The 23,955-nt window shown below is 52.7% G+C and overlaps 2 protein-coding genes across 5 annotated transcripts in view; both read right to left on the bottom strand.

Annotated features, from left to right (window-relative positions):
• Positions 1–1,298: 1,298 nt before the first annotated feature.
• Positions 1,299–16,306, bottom strand: P2rx1 (purinergic receptor P2X 1). 3 transcript variants are annotated; one of them, XM_006992211.4, is made up of 12 exons: positions 15,931–16,306; positions 7,916–8,063; positions 7,571–7,642; positions 7,106–7,175; positions 6,850–6,946; positions 6,461–6,541; positions 6,085–6,226; positions 3,913–4,040; positions 3,507–3,597; positions 3,084–3,149; positions 2,627–2,728; positions 1,299–2,493 (listed from the first exon to the last, which is right to left on the bottom strand). In XM_006992211.4, the coding sequence occupies exons 1-12, from the start codon at positions 16,065–16,067 to the stop codon at positions 2,428–2,430; spliced, it is 1,200 nt and encodes a 399-aa protein (XP_006992273.1). In that variant the 5' UTR covers positions 16,068–16,306; the 3' UTR covers positions 1,299–2,427. The 3 variants fall into 3 exon arrangements, with proteins under 3 accessions (XP_006992273.1, XP_042138287.1, XP_076398955.1); XM_042282353.2 differs by lacking the exon at positions 15,931–16,306 and adding an exon at positions 9,310–9,975; XM_076542840.1 differs by lacking the exon at positions 6,461–6,541 and having other exon boundaries at positions 15,931–16,220.
• A 6,154-nt stretch (positions 16,307–22,460) lies between these two features.
• Atp2a3 (ATPase sarcoplasmic/endoplasmic reticulum Ca2+ transporting 3) overlaps positions 22,461–23,955 on the bottom strand; it is a 31,504-nt gene continuing 30,009 nt past the window's right edge. For both annotated transcript variants that reach the window (XM_006992209.4, XM_006992210.4), the window contains one exon: positions 22,461–23,933. In XM_006992209.4, the coding sequence (XP_006992271.1) occupies positions 23,870–23,933 (64 nt within the window). In that variant the 3' untranslated portion in view covers positions 22,461–23,869. The remainder of the gene's footprint in view (positions 23,934–23,955) is intronic.

The raw sequence follows: 23,955 nt of genomic DNA, 5'->3' as shown, positions 1-23,955 counted from the left end.
GTCTCTCTTATCCCAACCCTAGCAGAGGTTGCAGTAACCCCTAACACACAGAGGAGTCTTGGAGAGAGGCCACTTGCCAAGGACACAGGGTGAGCTGTGTGACAGCTGCTGTGAGGGCTGCAAGAGGCTTTCTTCCCCTACTCTCCAGGCCTGCCAGGAAGTCAGGAGAGGCGGCACTGGGCTACCACTGGAAGGGATCTTGGAATAACGGTTAAATGCTGGGAGCCGAGCAAGATGCAAGCCCGGGTATTGCTGTGGAGTTTGCATCAAGGGCTCTGCTAGCGACCTTGGCAAGGGCATCTGGAAGTGATGGGGGTGGAGGCCGGTTGCAGACAAGGGTGAACTGGTCTTTCTGGACGGGCGGCAATGAAGAGGGAGTAGGCTGGTGCGCAGCAGCAGATCACGAGCCAGAGGTACGCAAGAGAGGCCGCCTTGGCTGGAGGTATCTGGGCTGGTTGGATACTTCTTTTTTTTTTTTTCTTTTTTCTGCCACTCAGGAGGAAAGAGACAGGAAGCCCAGGCTTCGGGCGCTGGGAAAGAGGAGGGTGAAAGGTTCTTGGCTGGGGAAGGGGGCAGAAGGCCAAGGTCTGAGAGAACAACCGGCCCATGCTGTCCACTCCGCTAGCCACTGGCTTCATACGGCTATTTTGGTGAATTAAAAGTAAATAAGAACTGGGTATGGTGCCAAATACCTGCGATCCTAGCATTTGAGAAGCTGTGACAAGAGGATCGTGAATTTCAGACCAGCACGAGCCGCATAGCAAGGCACTGTTTAAAAAGCATTAAAAAGTGAACCGGCTCCAGGTGTTTATTGGCTACCCTTGGCAAGTGGCCACCAGGTTGAACTGTGCAGATCCATCAGTGTGAGAAATTGTGCCGTTCAGACTGGTCTAGACAGAGCAGGGTAGGGGTACTCAGAACCCCTGGCTGGCTGTGAGCCCAGGCTGGAGGGCGTGCCCACATGGAGCCTCACTTCCTTTGTGGCAGTGCCCCCAAATCCCCACCCCTGGGACAAGACAATAAGCCTTTCTCTCAACCCTGTTTCCCAAGGCTGCCTCTGGGATGCTCAACTGCCCTCACAGCCAGGAGAAGAGCTTGCTCAGGCTTGGGCAGAGTGCTGGTGCCCTGTCCTGTGTGGACATGGAGCTCAGGGACTCTTGTGAGCTCACTGACCCAACTGGGCTCAGGCACCCCTCACCAGCCTGCCCACGGGGACCTCAGAAGCTCAGCTCAGCTGCGCGTCTCGCAGGTGCACAGAACTTCAGAAGGGCTTAAAAGGAAAGCAAAGAAGACAGAAATTTGTCCCCATTTCTTTTTATTGTGCCCCACCCCTTGCCTCCTCAGCCTTCATGTTCCAACCAAGCTGGGCCACGGAACAGGCCACGGAAGCTGGGACTGGGCCACAGGCAAGGAGCCAGGATTCATCAAGCTTATACCTCCATCTGAGGTAGCTGAGTAAGGTTCTGTGGCTAAGAAGGGCTGGGCTGGCCTGCCTCCCTCAGGAAGGAGCATCGTCCCATGTGGGGTGGGGGGGACACTGTATGGAGACCATGTGTCCCTGCCTGGGGGTGTAGGTGTGTTCAGATGGCTGCACTTGGAGTACCCAAGCTGTTCCAACCCACAGTGGGGGTGGAGGAGTGTGTGTGTGTGTGTGTGTGTGTGTGTGTGTGTGTGTGTGTGTGTAGGAGGTGTGTGCACATGGGGGTTTGTGAATGCCTGTGTGGCACACGGGCACACTACACACTTGCTGGGTGTTTGAGCCCCTGCTCAGTGCTTACAGCTGCCGGCTGGGGCTGACCTGAGGCTGATTGGGAGCTTACAAGTCCAAAAGCTCCAGGACAGCCGTTCTTAAGCCTCAGGTACAAAGTGGCCTGTGTTTCTGGTTTAGGAGGTGGGCTGTGTGCCAGGCACCTGCACCGTTGATGAGCCTCCCAGGGAATTCCTTCAGAACTTCCCTCACTGAAAAACATCCTATGCTGTCCAGTGTGGTAGCCATGGGCCACACATGTCCACTTAGCTAGTTCAACGGAGGCATATTTTTTTTTTTATCATATTTTAAGTTCAAATTGTCACATCTGGCTAGCGGCTTCCATATGGAAGAGCACAAATCTAGGAAGGTGAGGCCCTGGGATGGACAGTGAGAGCCGGAGCCATAAACACAAAGCTAAGGTCTAGGTGTGTGAGGAGCCCAACCACATGAACCCAGAGTGGCTGAAACTGCAGGGGGCACCCCTCAGGAGGGGAAGTGTGGAACTGGACCCAAAGCTCGGAATTGCAGTGTCTCGCCTGTCTCCACTCTGAACTAGAGGGGCAACTTGGTGTCTGCCTGGTAGGAAAGCCCCTGGGAATGGCCTCTGCCCTGGCTCGAAGCCACCAGCCCTTGCCGGAAACCGCACACTGAGTCGAGTCCAGAGCCCAAGGCTTAGGTCAAGAGGTCCTCATGTTCTCCTGCAGGCCCAGAGTGGAGCTGGTGGCCGCGGGGTCACGTTCACCCTGTGTATGCAATGTGAGAATGCAAGTCAGGCCCCAGAAGTACCGAGTCCTGCAGGACAGAGCCTGCCACTACAGACCCACGAGCTTGAGGTCTTTGAAGAGTCCTGCTAAAGAAGTCTGGGAGTTCTCTTACCTCCCCAGGCCCCATGTCCTCCGCGTATTTGAACTTCTTCTGCTTGTAGTAATGCCTCTTGGGCAGGATGTGGAGCAACAAGAGATCACAAAGAACTGTGGCCTGAGGACAGGGAGGGCAGGGATGGAGAACAGGAATCTGGGGGCAGACACAGACCTTCCATGTCCCAGTGTGGTCCCTACTGACTGTGGTCCTGTCCTAGCTGAATCCTTCCACTACAGACCCCGGGTTCCTGAAGACAGGATAAGGTGCTGCAAACCCCTCCTGGGTCCAAGTCAGTCTCATCCTACCTCTCTTACCTTAACTCTGAGCCTTAGTTTCCCCAGGTCCATGGTAGGTCTAGGGTGATGGAGAAAGCAGCTGCTGCCTCAGAAATGATAGGCAGCTACAGTCACATTTTGGGGGTTCTGCTGCTGAATGTAGAAGAGGAGTGGCTGAAACCCAGCACAGCACTTACCACTCCAAAGATGCCAATTCCAGAGCCGATGGTAGTCATAGTAGGGATGATGTCAAACTTCCCGGCCTGGTGGCAGGGTCCAGGGGAGAGCCGAATCAGAAGAAGGGACCCAGATAGAAAAGGTCAAGCCCTGCTCCCTCTACTCCAAACTACCCCCACTACCTGTGGCCCAGGGCTCCAGCTCTCCTGAGAGCCAGCTCCTGGTCATTAAACCTGGCCTTGCTTCCCGGGACCCAAGGAAATGGAAGGGGAGTCCTGTCAGTGGCTCTAAGCCCGGCCAGGGTCATCCCTCATGTCCATGGTCATTAGAAGCAGATCTCTGAACATACCCCTCCCATCACACTTCATATCCATAACAACAGACATCCGGAATTCTCACGAGGGGCCTTCCTTGGTGGCCATCCCTTCACATGGGGCACTCACCTTGCCATCCACAAGGATGTCAAAGCGAATCCCAAACACCTTGAAGAGGTGACGACGGTTTGTCCCGTTCTGCACAAAGTGCCTGGCAAACCTGGAGGCGGGGGGATGGGCAGGTGGCAGGAGACGGTGCCAAAGTATTAGGAAGAGGCCTTCCAGCATTGCTCAAGGAGAGTGATTAGCCTCCTTCCAGGAGAATTGAACTCAGCCCTTCCCTGACTCCCACCAGGCAGACCTCCCAGGAGCCAAGACCCAGGGCTAGGGGCTCAAGCCTTTAAGGTCTTGTTTCCTGCTGGCTTCCTGTTTGGCAACTCACACAGGATGGAGGCCATCTAGGGTCCTTTGGTCCCCTCTGGGAACATTTGTCAACCTGTGGCATTCTAGAAATTGGCAGGAGACTGTCAGGTACCTGAAGTTGAAGCCTGGAGACAGATTTTTCTCCCCATATAGTCCATGGAACTGGTAGATGGGTTTGCAGTGCCTTACGTGCCAATCCAGGTCACACTCCCAGTCGATGGTGATGCCAACCACCCCACCCTGCCAGAGACACAAGCACATAAGATCTGGGCTTCAGGATTCTAAAACTCCTGTCTAGACCGGCAAGATGGCTTCATGAGTTTAAAAAGAGGAAACAGCCGGGCGGTGGTGGCGCACGCCTTTAATCCCAGCACTCGGGAGGCAGAGGCAGGCGGATCTCTGTGAGTTCGAGGCCAGCCTGGGCTACCAAGTGAGTTCTAGGAAAGGCTCAAAGCTACACAGAGAAACCCTGTCTCCAAAAAAAAAAAAAAAGAGGAAACAACAACAACAAAAACTGTCTTATTGTTGGTATCTGCACTGTCTTTGAAAAATTATATTATTAATTTTGAGAGGTGTGTATGGGTGCTTTCTGAGTGTGTGTGTGTGTGTGTGTGTGTGTGTGTGTGTGTGTGTGTGTGTGTGTGTGTGTGTATGTTTTCGGAGCCCAGAAGAGGTCATTTGGATTCCCCGGAGCTGGAGTTTCAGGTGGTTATGAACCACCCAATGTGAATTGCTGGGAATCTAAAGTTGGGTCCTCTGGAAGAACAGCAAGTGCTTTTAACAGCTGAATCATCCCTCCCATTTCCTAGTTTCTTGAGACTGGGTATTACTGTGTAGTTAGGTTGGCCTTGAACTCCTGATCCTCCTGCATCTGCCTCCTGTGTGCTGGGGTCACAGATGTGTGCTAGCACACCTGGCTTGTCATATGTGTATTCTGTGCGATTGCTTATTGACCTCTGTCCTCTAAGACTGTCAGGAGACAGAGTCGTCTGGCACTTGTCACATTTCCCGAGAGTTGCTGCCTCAAGCCGCAGTGGTGTGGGAGACAAGCAGCCTTTGAACTAGAGTGACCTGTGCAGTCTGGGAAGAAAACACTTCAGAACGTGAAGTCAGGCAGGACAGGTGGGTGGCTCAGGCCAAGAGCCGAGAGGTGGTCAGAGAAGTGGGCAGGCAGCTGAGCAGCTTAGCCTGGAGGCCGGCACAGAGATCCCCAAACTCAGTGGGTGAGGGTAGGCGTGGCTTCTAGAAGCAGGGTGGGTTGAAAATCATGATGAACCCACAGAAGCCTAAGCACCCACAGTTAACCACTGTCTGGCTGCTTCCACCTCCGTGTGGCTCTTGGAAGCAAACACCTGCAGACTTCTGTCATACACAACTGTGGGGCTTGTTGGTGACCTCACGGAAAAGGGGAGGGTTGCCATCCCCGCACAGGCAGCTGCAGGAGCGAGCACAAGAAGGACCCAGCGAGAACAGGATGTAGGATGGCCCCATGCCGGGCAGAGCTGAAGTGCTAGCCGGCAGGTGCGTGCTCACTTGATCCTCTCCCAGCGCCACCATGGGAATGGTGCTATTATTGTCTTCAGTGGCAATTCTCAGATACACTGAACCTAAGAGACCTGTCTGAGGGCACACTCTGACTGGGAGGCAGAGCAGGATTTGGATCCAGAGCCTGACGATGACGACGAGGACGAGGACTGTGGTCTTGGAATCCAGGGGACATGTGAAGCCCTGAGGTCCATCCCCACCACAGTGATTTCAGGCTGTGGTACAGCTCTGGGTTAGGGGTTACTACGGAGTGTGCATGAGGCCCATCCTCAGCAGAAAAAAAAATAATTAAAAAAGAAACTGGGTGTGGTGACACACACCTCTACTCTTCATTAAGTAGGCAGATGCAGGGGGATTAAGAGTTTGGGGACAGCCTAGGCCACATAGAGAAACCCTGACTCAAAACAACAAAAAGGAAGAAATGGGAGAGGAAGGAAGGGAGGGGGAGAGGAAAGGAAGGAGAGAGGAAGGAATAAAGGGAGAAGGGAAGGGAGGGAGGACCATTGAATATCCAGATGATGCTGTCTGCCCACACCTCTTCATTCTTAGCATCTCCTCCATGGCAGGATCAGACCAGGCCCTGCAGAGGACCCTCAGGGGCTCTGGTACTAGGGCACAAGTCCAATGCATACACTTGGCCTATCCCAGGGAAATTTGGGAGGCAGGAAGGGACTGGCAGGCCTGTCTTGTGACCTTGGGCCGTATACTCCTTGCTGGCACCGCCCCATCCCATCCATACCTTCTCAGCCAGGCTGCGGAAGTCCTGGCCTGACTCGCGCACCACATAGCCAAGGCTGAAGACTGGGCACAGCGGGTGCAGGGTCTTGTGGAAGAGGCATCTCTTCAGGTAGGTGCCATTCACCTCCTCCACCAGGTTGCGCCTGTGTGGAAGGCATGGGTAGCAGCCATGTGGCAGCTGGGAGGGTGCTCACTCCACTCAGCTCTGGGGACCCTCAAGAACTCTAGAGTGTCCCCCTCCAGAGCAGTCAGCCTCCAGGAGGCCGGCCAAGGCTGCCGTCTCCAGAGTGCAAGCGGCGGGGATGGAGGGAGACAGTGCTGAGAGCGGCCGCAGCTGCCACAAACCACCTGCATCTCCGCCTTCCTTTCCCACGAACCTGTTGACCTTGAAGCGTGGAAAGCTGATGCTGTTCTTGATGAAGAGGGTGAAATTCTCAGCCTCGTGGAGAAGAGCAGGGCTGGGGAAAACAGCACGCACTCAGTGCCCCTCCCCAAGAGTGTCTGCATGCTCCGAAAGAGCTTGGCATGTAGCAGGGTGCACAGGGGTTACCCTGGAGCGTGCATGGATGTGTGGTGGCGTTGGGGTAGCCATGCTACAGAGGCACGGGCTTACAGGCTCCTAGACCAGGGAGACTCTTTGGCCTGGGCCACAGGGATAGAGTGAGGGGTCGGATCAGAAGTATAAAGAACCCATTCTTGCCAGACACAGATGTCTGTGAGTCAGGACCCTGTCTCTAGCTCCCTGGAAGGACAGGACATCAGTTACCTTGGGATCTTGTCATCCACCTCCACAGGACACCAGCCAAAGATCTCACAGGTCTTCACTGTGCTATTGAAGGGCACACACTTGCCTGAGCGAATACCTGTAGGGAGAGAGCAACCCCTGGGGTCCCACCCTATGGTGACTTCCATGGTGTGGGAGCTGAGAGCCAGGATGAGAGCAGGATAGACTTTCTCAATGGGGAACGACTTGGGGAGATGTGGAGTACAGAGAGAGGCAGGCGGGAAGGGGCTGGGCTTACCTTGGGCCTTCCTCTCTGCTTTTCCTGGAGTGCAGCCATTATCATCCTGACATATGCCACCTTCTGGGTTCTGGGGGAGGGGAGAGCTGTTGGTCCCAGGCCCTGTGGTGTGGTCCTAGAGCGGACCCTCTCCTACTCTGCCCCCCCCCCTCCAGGGCCACAGTGTAGACATGGAGCAAAATCTCAGATTCTGTGGAAGACCCTGCTGACAGCCTCCTTCTCCCACATTTATGCTAGGTTTCTGTCCAGCTGCTGAGAGCTGCTGGCAGGGGACTGGAGGTTGGGATGGAGAGGCCCAATGCCCAACAATGGCACTAACAAAGGCTGAGGGTGATTTTGTGTGACTCTCTGTCCAACATTGCATCACAACCTCATCAGAAAGCCCATCCTACATCACCACCAAGGCCCAAGGGGATTCCATCATATTATCTCCCTGTGGATCCAGGAGAGGGCCAGAGTCCTCACCTCTGCACAGTAGCCTTGAGCCTGCTGAGGGGTCACGATGAAATTGGTCATAACTACAAAGGAGCTGTCCCCCTGGAAGCGAAGGGCAGGGAGATGACAGGCGGAGTTGGTAGAACAGCCCCAAGCATCTAAACACTGTCCCAGCAGGGCTCTCGAGCCCACCTGACTGACACCCAGCAGACCCCACATCCCGTGACATCGCTGTGGAGCGACAGGACTAGTCTCACAGCAAAGGAGACTGAGGTCCAGAGAGCAGGACCCTCAGGGGGTCCTGGACTGGTCCCTCAGGCATCCTTGAGCCACGGTTTGTGGGAGGGAGGATGCTGCAGCCCTGAGCCAGCTCACCTGTGCTGGGAAGACATAGTCAGCCACATCCCAGACCTGGGGCCCCAGGCCCTGGAGCTGGGTCACAGCCAGGCCCTTGAGTTTCACAGACACACTGCTGATGAGGCCACTTGAAGTCTGGTATCCCTTTTCGTAGACAAACACCCACCTGCCAGGTCCGGGGAAGACAGAGGAGTTAGGATTCTGTGCAGTGCTGGGCAGGACATCCGAGGACACAAATGGCTGTGAGAGCTTCTGTCCTTTCTGGGCTGCCTCTTGTCCTCCTCAGATACATTTCTGAACTACTTTCCTGGTGGCAGGACAGCCTCGTCTGTCACCCCCTGCTGGCCTGTGTCTAAATTCCCACCCCTCCAACTGCCACAGGGACCAATCCATGAAGCTACTGATAGACTGTCCCTCCTAATCCTTTTTCCAAGAGCTGTCCGTTAGGGCCAGCCGGCCAGCTCTTGATCCCCAGTCCTCCTTCCAAAACACCCTGTTTCTTCCCACACAGCTTCCAGCAAAGTGTAAGGACTGCCCGGGAGTCTGGCTTTGTCTCCCAGCCAGGCCTGCTCCTCCGTGCTGCAAGGTTTAGAGTGGGTCCTTCCTCTTCATCTTCCTTATCTATAAAACGGGAACAACATCCGTGCTTGTTTATGTTAAGCGAGTTAATTCAGAGAAGTTGCTTAGGATGTGGGCTGGCGCCTCGCCAACGCTGCGCAGAAGCCATCTGTCATTACTGAGTAGAAAGTGGGAAAGAGAAGGGAAGTCAGGATATGGGGCTAGAGACCGGACCTTCTTGCAGCATCCAGGCCCCTCCCTCAGGCTCTTGTGTAAGTGGCTCGTGTCGAATCCTGGAGGTTCAGTGGGATTGACCAAGGCATGCCAATCAATGTCCCGACCCTCTAGCAGAAGTAGAGTCTAATTGTCATTAGAAGACTATCAACAGCAAAGCCAGATTCTTTTTTTCCCCTCGGATTTACTAGCCAAGAAACTTCCACTGTGCTGGGTGGCTAAGCAAAATGGCTGTGAGGCCAACATTACCGTTAGCCATTTTTTTTGCCTTCTCTCAGCAATAGCCTGAGGATGGAGCCAGGAGATGGAGAGGACAAGATTCCTGACCATGTTGCCGCAAACCCTTGGGGGAAAAAAAAACAATAATAACAACAATTTCTGGACTTTACTAGAACATGAGCCAACGAAGTAAGTCCCTTCCATTGTGGGAATTAGCTTAGTTTCATTTCGATCGCTTACACTGGGAGTTTTGTACCTCATGTCTCTCCAGGGATAGCCTCTTCCTTTAGAAGACACTGGTCGATTCAGGGCGTGTTGCCCGCTGGAGCATAGACCTGCAGTCCTCCCCAGGGAGAAGACTGTAGGTGTGTGTGCTCTGCTCCCTCCATCCTTTACCTTACCTAGACAAAGAGCTCAAAGTCATCTGCTCTGGGGACAGGATTCTCCAAGCCTTAGTGCCAGAGTCAGTGTCATTTCCCTGTCCTAGGCCACGGGGAAACAGTCTTGTCGCTACTTTAATCCTCTCCTGCGTTGGAAACCAGCCCTCTTCCAAGTCAAAGTGTGGTCACTGCTGCCCCCTGCAGGCCACAAATAGAAACAGGTGAGGCGCAACAAAGGTCTGGGTTCTTCCGGGGCTGGATGCCAGGCTGCCCTGCTAGGAACCCCTCATGGAGAAGGATTCCTCATCTGCATGGTCTCTTGCTGTAGTCAGGCCTCTGTCTCACACCCCAGCTTAAAGGGGCTGCCTTGGAGGAGGGGGTTGTTGCACATTCTGAGTCTTCTCTGAGAAGCCACTGGTTTCCCTCTTCACATCTCCATCCCCAGAACCTCAATTTCTCTTTGCCCAATAGCAACACATGACACAATGGGTGGAGAAACTGGTGTCCGAGGACACTCCCCTCCCAAAGGTCAGAGGTCAAACAGGAGCAGGAGGAGACGCAGGGCTGGAGGCCTCCCATTCAGGGCTGTACAGCACTGGCATGGATGTATCTCCCCGGAGCTCCTCCCCTGCCTCAGCTGTGGGTTGGGACCAGTACAATTTCTGGGCTGTGTCTGCCCCTGGGTCTGCTGGTCTTGGAGGTCAAAAGGAAATGTCAAATCTGGCATTTGTGACCTCAGCCCTGGTAATAATAGCTTTGGCATGATGGCAACAGGCCTGCCATTCCAAAGCTATGTCTTTTAAAGAAGATTTTATTTTTAACTGTGTATATATGTGTGGGTGTGGGTGTGTGGGTGTGTGGGGGAGTTGAACACTCAACTATAGATAACCGTGAAGACAAAGAGAAGGCATGGAATCTGGTGGAGCCAAAATTACAGGTAAGTATGAGCTGCCTGCCTGCCATAGGTGCTGGGAACTGGACTTAGTTTGTCTACAAGAGCGGAACACACTCCTAACCGCTGAGCCATCTCCCCCAAAGCCATGTCTTGACCTGGCCTTGTGGTTACCACTCTGGGAAGGCCATCAGAGTCTGGGGTCAAAGACACCGGCATCTTCAGAGGCCCCTCTCCTTCCAGTCTCTTCACCCTTCAGGGGCTCCCTTCTCCAGTGGTCCCTGGGAAGAGGATACACAGTGACGTGGCCCACGTTTAAGTACTAGACCTGCCTTTTGCCAAATGTATGGCTTCAGACTAGAGACTGAACTTCTCTGAGCCCCAACTTCCTCAGTAAACAGAGGATGCCCCTACCTCAACGGTACGGCCCACTCAGTAAATCCTTAACAAGGCTGTGTACTCAAGACACATGAAAATGAAACTCTCTCATCAAATCTTCCCCATCCCCCTGGCCACCATTCTCAGCCCAGGACAGAGGTCTGGGTGAGCTGTCACAGGTACACTTGTCCCAAGACCCACCTCTACATCTATGGAGGTGGATTATGCCCTTACAAACTCAGCCCTACACATTTAGTCAGTCATTCTATACACATGTATGCATCAAGCCCATCTTTGGTGCCAGGCACTGTTCTCGACACTAAAAGCACAGAAGTGAGCAAATCCTAGGAGCCCGCCCTCAAGAAGTCTGAACAGACTACTGGCATCTCTGGTCGCTTGGTGTGCTGGTTGATATTGTCAACTTTGATTGCGTCTGGAGTCACCTAGGAGACTCACCTCAGGACGTGCCCACAGAGGATTAATTGAGAGAGGAAGTTAACGCAGAGAGAGCAGTACCTTCCAACGGGCCCAGAGATAAAGAGGCCAGAGGAAAAGCAGTGTGGCCTGCCTGCCTTCACTTCCTCCAGGGGCCTGTGACCATTGTGGCAGCTGCTGCCACTGATGGAGCTGATATCAGACCCCAGCCTCTTTGTCTTCCGAGCCGAGGACTAGTAACTCTCCAGGAATCTTCCAGTCTTCCAGTGCCACATTGAGACCCCTGAGGTATCTAGCTTCATGGACCGATCAGCTACCAGGCTCTCAGCTTCTCTGGCATCCAGACAGCCATTGTGAAGCTACCTGGCTCCTACCTATTGTGTAAGGCAATCTGGTGACTCTCCTATGCTACACATCCATTCTGTCGGTGCCGTTCCTGCAGAGGACCCTTCCTAGTACAGATCTGGGTACTGAGGAGTGGGGCCATTGCTCTCATAAGCCTGATCATGTAAACCTTAGGTCTTTGTGGAAGAGTTTGGGGCTGTGGGCCAGAGAAGCCCTTGAATGCTGTAAGCAGAGCCTAATAGGCCATTCTGAGGGGAGTTTAGGAGACGAGAATGCTAAGAGAAATGCAGGTAGTGGGGGGCCCAGATCAGAAGGTCTCACAGGGGAGCAAAAATTCTTTCAGGAACTGGGCCATCTGGGTCATTCGTGTTATATACTGGCAAAGAATCTGGCCTCGCTCTGCCTCTGCCCTGAGAACTTGAATGAGGCTGAAGTCAAAAGTAAATAAAGCGAATTGTTGGAGAGGAACTTGAGTCTCAAACTCACCATGTTGCCAAGGGTAATCTTGAACTCCTGTCGAGTATTAGGATTACAGGGATGCACCTCCTTGTTTATGTTCTGGGGATCTGCCAGGGCTTTGTGCATGCTATGCAACTGAGCTACATCCCCAGCCCTGGCAGAGGACCTTTCAAGGAGGTTTTACTGAGCAGGGGACACCCTCCCTGAATGTGGGCAGCACCATGCCGGTGAACTGAATATAAAGGAGAAAGCAAGTGGAATCCCACATTCTCTCTGCTTCTTGACTGTGGGCGCAGGGAGACCCGGCCGCCCCACTCTCCAGTTGCCACAGCCAGAGAGACTCTCACCACCATGCCTTTACCACCATGATAGATGTGCCCTCAAACCGTGAGCCAGAGTAAACTCTTCCACCTTTATCTGCTTTTGTCACAGCTACAAGAGAGGTAACTAGTTTATTTGGGGACCCAGATCTGCCTTCCACAGCAGACATCTTGAAGGTATCTCCGATGCCACAGGACAGTTTAGAACACAGCTCTGCAGTTCCACAGAACTTTGAACATGGGCTTTCACTTGACCTGATCCCACTACTAGATATATACCTTGGAGAAAAAAAAAAAGTCCACCAAAGTATTGGTCCACAAACACTCAGGGCAGCATTGCTTCTGGGAGCCAAAAAGTGGAAACAGCCTAAAATGTCCAACCACAGGTACTCTAATAAACAAAACGTGATGAATCAACACATGGGATATTATTTAGCCATAAAAACATTGGGTTACACATTATAACCAACATGGCAAGTAAAAGAAGCCAGATACGAAAAGGCGCCTGGTGTATGGTTCTATTTATAGGAAATACCCAGAATAGGCAAGGCAAGCTGTGAGGAGAAAAGGGGTTGATTACTAAGGGATACAATGTTTCCTTTTAGAGTGATGGAAATGTAATTAGAAGTGACAATTATGCAACCTTGTAATAATAATGACCACAGACTTGTGAAGTTTCGTTTGTTTTTGAGAGAGTATCATGTACCAGACTGGCTTGGAACTCACCATGTAGCCCAGGCTAATCTTGAATTTATGATATGACTGTCTCAGGCTACTGAGTGCTGGGATTATAGATAAATACCACCTACCATGCCTGATTCAGTCAGGTGTGTGTGTGTGTGTGTGTGTGTGTGTGTGTGTGTGTGTGTGTGTGTGTGTGTGTGTGATTTTTTTTTAATGAAGGCTAAGGAATAGCTCAATGATAGACAGCGTGTTTAGCATGCTCAAGGCCATAGGTCCAATCCCCAGCATTAAATAAATGAAAGACAAGTTAGTTAAAAGAGCCAATATTAAGGTATTTGAAGTCAGTCTCAAGCAAGTTCCAGTCCAACAAACAAAACATTCAACTGAAGCCAGGCATGATAGCACATGCCTTTAATCCAAGCACTTGGGAGGCAGAGGTAGATGGATGTCTGTGTGTTTGAGGCCAGCCTGGTCTACATAGTGAGTTCCAAAAGAGCCAGGGCTATGTAGACCTTGCCTCAAAAAACAAACAAATACAAAATTCAACTGGACCAATTCTTCTTAAAAAAAAAAAAAAAAAAACTAGGTCTCTCTGTGTAGCCCTGGCTGCCTTAATGTCTTAGAACTTACTCTGTAGATCAGGCTGTCCTCGAATTCACAGAGATCTACCCACCTTTGCCTGAGGTTAAACATGTGCACCACCATACCTGGCCAGAGGTCCACTTGGACTCACACAACAGAGTTCATTTCCTGTGTCCCCCTGCTTCCCAGCAGGAGGGACCAGACCAGTCTGTCATAGCCCAACCCCTCCAACTGGAGTATTCCATCTGTGACATCACCTTAATCTGGGCCAGCAGGGGCTCTGCCTTCTGCAGTTTCTTACTTCCCCTCCTTGTCTCGAATCTACAGGAAGAACATGACCAATAGAGACCACAGCCTAAGCTTCCCTCCTCTAAGCCTGTTCCACGCCTTGGCATCTGAGCCTGTCTGTCTGTCTGTCTGTCTGTCTGACTTCCTAAGTCTCATGGCTGCTTTCTTCATCTGTCCCTCTCCACCTCCATGCTACCCATTTCCAACATAGGCTTTGATGTCTGGTGCCCAGAGACCGAATCCCTTGATCGTCCCTTGGCCCCCACCCCCCAGCTTCCTTGCAGCACCCACAGGACCGGACAACCAGACAAACGTCTAGGAAAGAGGAGGATCCTTAGAGCAATGCCCTTCCCTTCACAAGGAAGAGCATGGTCCTCTCCAACCACTGTCCTATGTAACCATGGGGAGACTGAGGCTTGAGATGCCCGAGGTGCTGGGAGTCTTGTCTGTAGGAGTCGGTGTAGCATCAGGCAGGGGCCAGATGAGGGCGACAGAGACAGAGGAGCCACAGCCAGAGTTAGCAAAAATCCCAGTGGGCAGGGAAGCCTGGATTTGGGGACCTGAAGACCTTGCCTTCGGCTCCGCTGTATGAATTGGCCGTTTTAGTGAGACTAGTTACATCCCTCGTCTCTTACACCCCCATCCCTCACACCAACAAGGGCTACATCCATTTGAAAATGATGGACCATCTTGGACCAGAAGAAAGGAAAGAAGGAGGCGGTGAGGTTCCTGTCACTGGAGGAATATGTCAGAGCTGGGGGCAGTTGGGACTCATCTTAAGCGGGGCTCGAGTAGGTGGACTGTCCCTTCTGTTCTGACAGCCAGGCTCTGAAATCACAGTAGAGAGCCCTCGGGGCCTGAGTGAGGACAACCTTTTTGGCCTCTCCAGGTGAGGAACAGGCTGAGCCTGAGTAGTGTGACTTCTCTTTCCTGGAGGAACTAGAAATAAGTAAATGGTGAACTTTTAGGCTCCTCTTGTGCTCGACCTGTGGTCCTTGGTGCCCATTAGACAGTTCCTTAGAAACCTTGTGGGGATGAAAAGAGAGGGGCAGAGCAAAGGCCGAGGGCTGAGGCTGATTTGCCCCGTGACCTGGAAATTCCGTGGCTCCTCTCTGGGCCTTAGTTTTCCTCCCAAGCTCGGCCAAATTGATTTGTGAGCAAGAGGGAGACAGAGCCCAAAAGGCAGCAGTAGGGTCCTGGCCTTGGCTGCATCTGGCCAGCTCTGAATCTCAGGGGACCAGTGGGCAGAAGAAAGGCTGTTCTGGGTGCTAGACCCTCCCAAGAGGTCCCCCAAATGTGAATGTGCAGAGCCCTCAGAACCACACAGCATAGTCAGCCTGGGGCGCTGGATGCTGGCAGGCTCTCATCAGGACCCAACCCTTTTAGTGACCCCAGGGCCTCTGGGGGTTCTTTTCAGCATGACTGTGAGTAAACATGATACCCCTTACATGTGACACTTCAGGCACCTAACTACCTCAGGCACGGGACAGACAGGGGCATGGCCATACATGCATGTACACCCAGCAATAGATACGTAAAGCCATTGGTACATGCCTAGACATATAGAACATGGGAAGGGGACAGGCACCTCCGAATGACTCCGTGACATTAGCCCACTCAACACACATGCTCATGCAAGATTCTGCCAGGACTGTTAACTTCCAGGACAACCAGACTGAACTTTAAAATGGGGCCTTTGCATGGTTTCCAGGCTAGCCAGATGGCTGAGGTAGACCTGTGCATCTTTGATCCTGTGCCCGGGAAGGAGATGACACACTTGAGAATGGAGAACTACCTCTTGCTTCAAGCCTCCATCTACATGCTGAGTGTTCAGAATCCAAGGGTCTTTCAGTTCCCAGGTTCCCGGATACCCCAGGTTGTCCCTCATTCAGGGCCTATCTCCTGGCTAATAAGATGGGTGTCGCCTTGTCTCAGTAGCTGCATGTGGGAAGGTGGAGGTGAAGGGAGCTCTTACAGCGAGCACCACTCACTCACTCACAATGTCACTTCCTTGGGACCCACAATGGCATTACCTCTTGCTCACCATGCACCCAGAGCAGTGTGTCCCATCCTGCCTCAGTGTGTCCGTCTTGGCAGTGGGTTAACAGAGCCTATTCTTTCCTAGTAGCATGGAGGCTCATCAGGAGGGCTTTCCAGTGCATGGAGAGATGAGGGGCTAATCAGTACCCCAGAGCTCAGAGGACTGGCACATGTAGGGGTCCAGTGCCCAAAGGTGGCGAGGAGGGGACTCAGACTCACCCAATGACGTAGACCAGAACCACCAACTGGATCAGACGGAAAATGACTCCCACCTTCTTGTTTCGTACCAGCACCATCCGGGGAGTGTCATACTCAAAGAAGAAGGCCGACAGCTCATCCTGCAGCCGCCGTGCCATGGTGGGCCAGGAGGGACTCAGAAACGAGCCCCCACAGGCCTCTGTGGTCCAAGGCAGGCCAGCATCTGCACCCACAACTTCAGCAGTGGAGTGACTGGAGACTTCTCAGCCCCCTAAGAACAGAGCAGGGCAGTTGGGGCCAGAGGCCAGGAGGCAGGGGTTAGTTGGTGGGGTCTGGGTTGGGAGGAAAAAACCCTGGGTGATCAGGACAGCTTTTGGCTGCTGGCAGGCAGTGGAGTACGGGCCAGTGGTGCCCGGGAACTAAATTCCCAAAGATAGACAGAGGCGGAGCCAGTGGGGCCACCCAGGCCCAGCCCCACTGCCCCTCTAGGCTCCGCCTGGGCCCCCTTTGGGCCTCCGGAAACAGGAGCTGCTGGCCGGAAACCACCATGGCCACCAGTCACAGGGGCAGAGATAAAGCTAAAGGCTACACACACACCCCCTTCCCAGAACCTGACAGGACAGAACTGAGGGGTGCGGCCAGGACTTGAGGTGAAATCCCTCAGAATGCTACCTCCATCCTCACACCTATGGTCTCAGAGTAGGCAGCTCAGTCCTGAGGACCTGGAAGGAGATGGGTAGAAATGGATATCGGGTCCTGTAGCCTAGAACTGTCCTTGGACAACCCCGTCCACCAGTCCCTTCAAATCCAAGCCTGCCTTATACCCATTAACTTCAACATCAGGCTGGCTTCTCCATCCTCAGCCTTTCTCTGCCTCCATCCGACCTGCTTGACTATACCTCCTGACAGCATTCCCATCCCCTCCCTACCACCAGAAGGGACATGGAGGTAGAGATCTAGATAATACTGAGGTCACATATCTCTATGAGTCCAAAGACTCAGCTGGGAAAGCCTAATACTAAGCAGTTTTGCCACTTGTTGAGGGCTTGGGACATCGCCTGGTCTCTCTAAGTCTCCTTCCTGTAAAGTGGGACAATGTAACACTTTCCTCAGAGTGAAGTTCTTAGGGGATGGGTCCCAGCAACCCCAGAGACAGAATTAGAAACCACTGTTGAGTTAGGGGTTCAGGTCCAGGACAACCCTTGCCTTCCTCAGTAGTAACCCAGACCCTGAGCATAGGGGCCTCAAGACCCAGATCTGAGGCTGGCTCACATTACACCCCTAGGGTCAGAGGGGAGCAAGCTCACTCTGGGCCTACTAGAAGAATCAGCTAGAAGCACAGGCCTCTTTGGTAGCCTTCCCAGCCCTGCACCCCAGGCCTGAGTACTGATAAGCAATCTTCTTCCTCATAAGCCACTTGCAGGGAGCCAACAGCCCAGGGCAGGGCACCAAGCCCCTGTGCAAGCAGGGCTGCTTTCTGGATGTCCCGTCCCAGCACCCAGGACCAGTCCCTCCCTCTTGAATAGAACACACACACACACACACACACACACACACACACACACACACACACACACACTGACATTCCAGTAGGACCTCTCACAACTGTCTGACGCCACTGTCAGGGCAGTGAGAACCACATCCTTCACTCTTTTTCTAAGGAAGCAGAGCCACAGCAGGCTCCTTGGCCTTGTCTTGACCCCAAACAAAAGGGCCTGTGCCTCTCCCAGCTGATGTCATGTCCAGCTGTTGGGACCGGAGACCCAGGGGACGGGCCACCTGTGATAGGAGTGAGTGGGTGCTGAGACTGAGCCGTACCTGTGCCCTCCTCCACAACGCTCACATCATATTCTAGAGAGGGACCAGCTCCAAATGAGGGGAGAAGAGAAAGGATGCAGAGAAGACAGGAAGAGGAAGGCAGCCATTGTCCAGAACGCTGCTTCATGCCTCGGCCGCCATCTCCCTCATCACTTCACCTCTTCCTCCCTCCTCCCTTCTCTTTCTTCCCCCTTCTCCTCTTTCTCACCATCCTTCTTCCTCTTACTTTTCCTCTTCTACTTCCTGTTCTTCCTCTTCTTCTCCTTTCTTATCCCATCCTCAAGAAGCTAGGTTTATGGCTAGTTGCATAGACCATCAGGCCTGCATCTGTTACAGCCTGGGCATCAGCTGGAAATATGGCAGAGAGGACCATTTGAAGGTACTAGAAGATCCAAGGTGCAGCCAAAGACATGGCTTTCTTCTATTTCTTTTTCCCCTTCTTTTCTTTTATTTTTTAAAAAATTTTTTTGAGACAGGATTTCTCTATGTAATGGCTCTGGCTATCTTGGAACCAGGCTTTGTAGCCCAGGCTGGCCTTGAACTCAAAGATATCTGCCAGCCTCTGCCTCGTGAGTGCTGGGATTAAAGTCGTGAGCCACCACTGCCCAGCATAACTTTCTTTTCTTTTTCTTTCTTTTCTTGATAATAACCCTGCAAAAGTAAGCCAACCACATGAGACTACAGGGGTGGCTCAGGAGTGCAAGCATAAGGACCCAGGTTCGGATCCCCAGCACTTGTGGGGGCTCTGCAGCTGCATCTGTAACCTCAGGGCTGCACTGGTGGATATGGGCAGATCCCTAGAGCTCATTGGCCATCCATCCAAGCTCAATATGTGTGCTCTACGTTCAATGAAAAACTCTGTTTCAAAAAATAAGATGGAGAGCCATTGAGGAAGACATTTGATGTTGACCTGTGGCCTCCACATGCACACGCACACACACACACACACACACACACACACACACACACACACACACACGGTGAATGTCTTTTCACTGGTTCACTCTTAGGGACAGACACCTGTGGCCCTAGGCTTTGTCAGCACAGGCGGGTAGGACAGATGTCAGAATTCCACCCAATGGTTTTCTTCAGCCTTTTCTTTTCTTTTTTTTTTTTTTTTTTTTTTTTTTTTGGTTTTTCGAGACAAGGTTTCTCTGTGTAGCTTTGCGCCTTTCCTGGAACTCGCTTTGGAGACCAGGCTGGCCTCGAACTCACAGAGATCCGCCTGCCTCTGCCTCCCGAGTGCTGGGATTAAAGGCGTGCGCCACCACCGCCCGGCCTTGGCCTTTTCTTTACTATGGCCCTGTAAAGCAGGTAGTAGAATGCCCATTATACAGATGTAGAATCCGAGGCTCTGGAAGTTGAACACCTGATCAAAGGTCATGGAACAAGTAGTTCTCAAGTTTGCTTGTGGCTGGAAGAGAGGCTCCCCAAAGTCTAAGGGCTTGGCCCAGATCCCACCCAAAGACTCCAGCACTTGAGATCTGCCAGGCCTGCCTTATAAGCCCAAAGGACGTGTGGCCAGCTCTGGTTCTGGGCCGGGCCTTCTAGGGAGACATGGCCCTGCTGCCAAGGACTCGGCCCCAGGACAACCTCCCCTGCTCGGCTAAATTTAGCGTTCTGTGGGTATGGAGGGGGTCAGTGCCCATCCTGGAGCCACTGCCCAGGCCTGGAGGGCAGCCTGAGTCCTCAACAGGATGGGTGACATTGATTCCAACTTGTCTCCTTAGCCACTCAGGACACCAAAAGCTTATCTCTGGCAATCTGATTCCCACACACTATGGTGTCCTCAGGGAGTTACCCCAACACTCAACAGCCCCTCCAATGCTGTTGGAACAGAGCTCTTGACCTAACAGTCAAGGGGAGGTCCATGGAGAAGGCTGAGTACCAGCCACGGCCCCAGGGTTGGCTTTTCCTCCTTGTCTGAATTTTCCAGACCTCTTCCCTCCCACTGTGGGCCATGACCAGGCCGGCTCCCATCCCTTCAGTGTTCAAGGCATCATGGTCCGTTCTTTTTGGGTCTTTCCCGTAGACCTCTTCTATCCAGTAGTAAGAGGCTTCTGGCTGACGTAGGTCTCTCTCCTCAACACTAAGCACCTTTGCCAGTTCTCAAGGCTGGGGTCCCTCTTCTATGCCTCTTTCTTATCAATTTAAGATAGAGTTTCAAAGATCTCAGACTGAACTGCCTCCACTTCCAAAGTGCTGGGATTATGGACAAGTACCACCAAGTCCAGCTTAAGTGGAGCTGGAGGTGAACCCCAGAGTGTTGTGCATGCCAGTCAAGTGCTCTACCAGCCCAGCTACACCTCTGGCTCCTTTTTTTTTTTTTTTTTTTTTTTTTTTTTTAATCAAACCAAGTTGAGGTAGAATTTCCTTTTTTTGTTTTGTTTTGACAGTCGGATGAGTTCTAACAAATACATGTAGCTACTCTCCGACCCATCGTTCTAGAAGGGTCCCTCCTGCATCCTCCCACTTTGGTGTTCCAAGACGGGGTTTCTCGGTATAGCCCTGGCTGTCCTGGAATTCGCCTTGTAGACCTGGCTAACCTCAAACTCAGAGATCCGCTTGCTTCTGCTTCCTCAGTGCTGAGATTCAAGGCGTGCGCCACCACCTCCGCCTCCTCCTGACGCTTTGCGGTCACTCTTTCCCCAGGACCTACGCCCAGCAATCACTGGTCTACGGCCATTTAGATTTGCCCTGCCTTTTGGGGAAGTCCACGCATGCACACAGGATGAGCTCTCTTCGTATCTTGCCTCTTGCATCCAACACGATGATTATTTCTTTATTTATTTGAGACAGGATTTCACTTTGTAGCCCAGGCTGGCCCAGACCTTGCTGCAATGCTCCTGCCCCAGCCTCTCTAGTGCTGAGATTTTTAGATGTGCACCACCATGGCTGACTCATCACAGCGGTTGTCAGCTACATGGTTCTCTATGTATGTGGTCATGTGTGCCTTTGTTGCTGAAACTTTGCTGTTGTACAGACATATCATGGGTGGTTCATCCATCTATAGATGGACTCTGTAGTCCTGTAGTATCCAGCCTTTTGGGCTCAGGTCTCTGGATGTCTATATTCCCTTCTCTGCTCTGTCTTTCATTTTGCTCTTTCATGTCTCATAACACAGCTCCAACCTGCTCCCTCCCCTTGTAGAGGGGGCCTGGAGAGCACAAAGTCCTGGTTTCCAGAGAAGCAAGGGGACCCTGGGGCATCTTGGCAGCTGCCACCTTGGAGCCAGAGAAGGAGTATGCCGGGGTTGCCTGGGAATTCCCTCCTGGGTGAGGTGAGGAAACCTCTCTGTTTACCTTGGCTGCCCAGCCTTGGGTTGTAGACTCCATGCTGTGTGCTGGACAGAGATGGATTTGAGCAGGCCCTGGTGGGGGTGGAGGCAAAATGGACCAGGCTACCATGCTCCAGAGATTGCTAGGGACTCCGGAGCCACACACCTCTTCTGAAAGTACCCTTAGGGCTTAGGCTATCTCATTTCCACATCCTGTCACCATGATGAATGCAGATAGGCCCTCCCATGGCTTCCTCATTTGCTATCTAGAGCCTCAGCCCGCAGCCTGCCCATGTCTTGGGGCTCCTTTAAGACCCTAGGGGTGCAGGGTTTTATATTTGAGAGGCCTTACAGAGGTCTGTGTGGCCAAGGATACTTCTAACCATTCTGCTGGGGAAATAAATCCTTGGGAGCTCCTCAGGGTGTGAGCTCTCTCCTCTGTCAAAGCTAGCGTCACAGATGTGTGACTTAGATAACTGCACCAGCCCACATGTAGAAAATCCCTGCACTCAGCACTGGAATTCTGGGTTTCTTCCTTTCCCCCAACCCTAGGGCCTCAAACTGCTCTACTGCTTCTATTCCCATCCCAGTAGTACTTTGGGCTTTTTTTACAATGTGTTTTGTTCCTGCTGGCTGGAGTCCAGCCCAGTTCAGTGAGTAATTTGGGGGCCCCTGGTTTTCACCTTGCAGTGGGCTCTGCAAATGATGTAGTCAGTCCTGCCTCCTTCCTTGTACAACAGGGCCCGGGGATCCAGGTCTCCATCCCAGGTCTCCATCCAGATAGAGGATAGATGCTAAACTTTCATGGTGAGTCTTCTCTTTGGAGACATGGTTAGTTCCCTCCTACAGCTGCCTCCCAGGACCACTTGCAGAGGCTGGTTCATATTAGGCACCATTATAGAGATACTCTTGGAGTGGTGGGAGTTGTGGGAAATTCTGGGGAAAGGGTAGAAACCTTTGAGGTGGGATAGACTGCTTGGGGGCCCAAGAGGATAAAAACATAACAAGCAAGAAAGCCCAGGGAGAGTAACAGGAGCCACAGCATTGCCAGGGCAGGCATTTGCCAGGGATTCTGCGGTACAAGGGCTCCTGAAATGCAGGCTCCAGGCCCAGCTCTGTCTCATCCCACCTCCAGCTCCTTTTCCTTTGAGGCGACATGTTATTCATAAAACATGCGATTAAACTGCTGAGCACTGTTCTTAAACTGCCAACCAGTAGGGCAGTAAGCAGGCTGCCTGCCCATTAAGGCTCAGGCTCTCCCCACTTCTGCTACTGGGGTGTGGTTCTGGTCTTGTGATTCCAACTTAGTGCTTCTCCAAGTCCCATCTTCGAGTAAGAGATGGACTCTGGCAACGCGGGGATCCCAGACTTTGACTTTGCTGGTCCTGGGTGGATGGGCCCCTGGTAGCCACAGAGACAGGAGGCCACAGTTCAGACAAGATGCTGACAGCGCCAATCCCCCAGACACACGTCTTTATTCCTCTACCAGAAAGCACATCAGCAGGTGGGCACAGGGCTCTGCTCCTGCCAAGTCATCCCTCCAACTCTGTTTCTCTCTAAGGCCCCTCTAGAACCCGCCAGAGGGAAGGGAGGATGTGCAGGAGAGTAGGCTGCCAAACATGGAGTTCATCTGTCTGCAAGGCAGGCTGAGGGGGCTTTTGTCACGGGTTGGGGGTGGGGGCGCGGGGGGTCAGGACAGTGATGTGAATCTTGATTTACATATAAAATAATCACATTGTACACACTCAAGGAAGAGCTAAGTCACGCTGACAGACACTTACTCTGGTTTCTGGGACACCTAGCTAAGTTTTTGTCAAAGGAGCAACAGCAGTGTGAAGAAGAGGAACAACAAGAGAAGAAAATAAAACCAAGTAACACCCAAACCAGTTCATCTAACAGATCCCCATGAGATGCTTTCTTTCAGTGGGGAGGTAGGGGTAGGCAGTCCCTCATGGAGCATCTATCCTAGTGACGTCTCTTTGACTCAAAGATGGACGGTGGGAGGGAAGAGAGAGAGGCAAAGAGTAACACCAGCAGTTCAGGAGATTCAGAATCACCCAGCCCGGCAGCAAGTGACATGGCCTCCCACCATGGGTAGCAGGACAAGCTGACACGGACCTAGGGATGTCTGGAGTCTCAGGCACCAGGGACATGGACAGTCAAGCTGGCCTCTGCTTTACAGACCAGGTCGCCCTGAGCCAACCTGAGCCGAGGCAGTGAGCCGGGAGGTGGGAATAGGGCTGAGCCCCGTCAGCTAGCCCAGGCTGCCTCCTGGGAAAGGGAGTCCTGGTCCAGCCCCTCCTCCTGCTTCTTGGGTTCCTATCTGTCTGTGATCCCTCAACCCCCTAGGGCCGGCACATATATAAACAGACCCAGGCTCCCGCTCTCAGAAGTGGACTTGGTGGAGGCAGAGCCAAGTGGAAGGGGCTGCCCCTCCTCGTGGTCACAGCTGGGCCCAGATGGTCCCCTCTGAGTCCTCCTTCCCACAGCTGATCAGGCTCCAGACCCAAACTAAGCAAGAGGTCAGAGTCCGTAAGAAGGCCCCCGTGAGTCCTCCATCAGGGCAGAGGCACTAGTTACCAAGCAAACCAAGTGAGCAAAACGTCCAGCCTCCAAGCAGGGAAAAGGTTGTGGAGCTGTGGGGGAATGTGTGGTGGCCCTGCGGCCAGCTCCGGCTTCTTAGCCGCCCCTCCTGGGCTCAACTTCTGGGCCAGAGCTGCAGGGAGGTATGGAAATGGAGACAGGAACCCGGGATTGGGCCTAGAGGTGGTCATTCTTGTTTCAGGCCTGTTATGTCCGGCAGGGTCCAATAGACAGTGAGTGTGGTTGGCAGGGGTGGGAATGGGGACGAATGCTTGGACACTGTCAGTCTGACGGCCATACTGGAGACTCCTCTCTGATCCCAGGACTTACTTCGGGTCCTTTTTTTCTGGAGGAAAAAAAAAATGAGA

The sequence above is a fragment of the Peromyscus maniculatus genome, chromosome 8 (assembly GCF_049852395.1).
Source record: "Peromyscus maniculatus bairdii isolate BWxNUB_F1_BW_parent chromosome 8, HU_Pman_BW_mat_3.1, whole genome shotgun sequence".
In the NCBI taxonomy this organism is placed as follows: Eukaryota; Metazoa; Chordata; class Mammalia; order Rodentia; family Cricetidae; genus Peromyscus; species Peromyscus maniculatus.
Note: the sequence above shows the minus strand (reverse complement) of the source record. Positions and strands in the feature narration are given on the sequence as shown.

What these genes read in the sequence shown, in the direction of transcription:
- P2rx1 (XM_006992211.4), bottom strand. Translation starts at nt 16,067, where the DNA reads ATGGCACGGCGGCTGCAGGATGAGCTGTCGGCCTTCTTCTTTGAGTAT. An exon ending in GTTCTGGTCTACGTCATTGG is followed by an intron (nt 8,064 to 15,930) that starts GTGAGTCTGAGT and finishes CGGACCTGGCAG; the next exon opens with GTGGGTGTTTGTCTACGAAA. An exon ending in ACATCCTTGTGGATGGCAAG is followed by an intron (nt 3,150 to 3,506) that starts GTGAGTGCCCCA and finishes CCCTGCCACCAG; the next exon opens with GCCGGGAAGTTTGACATCAT.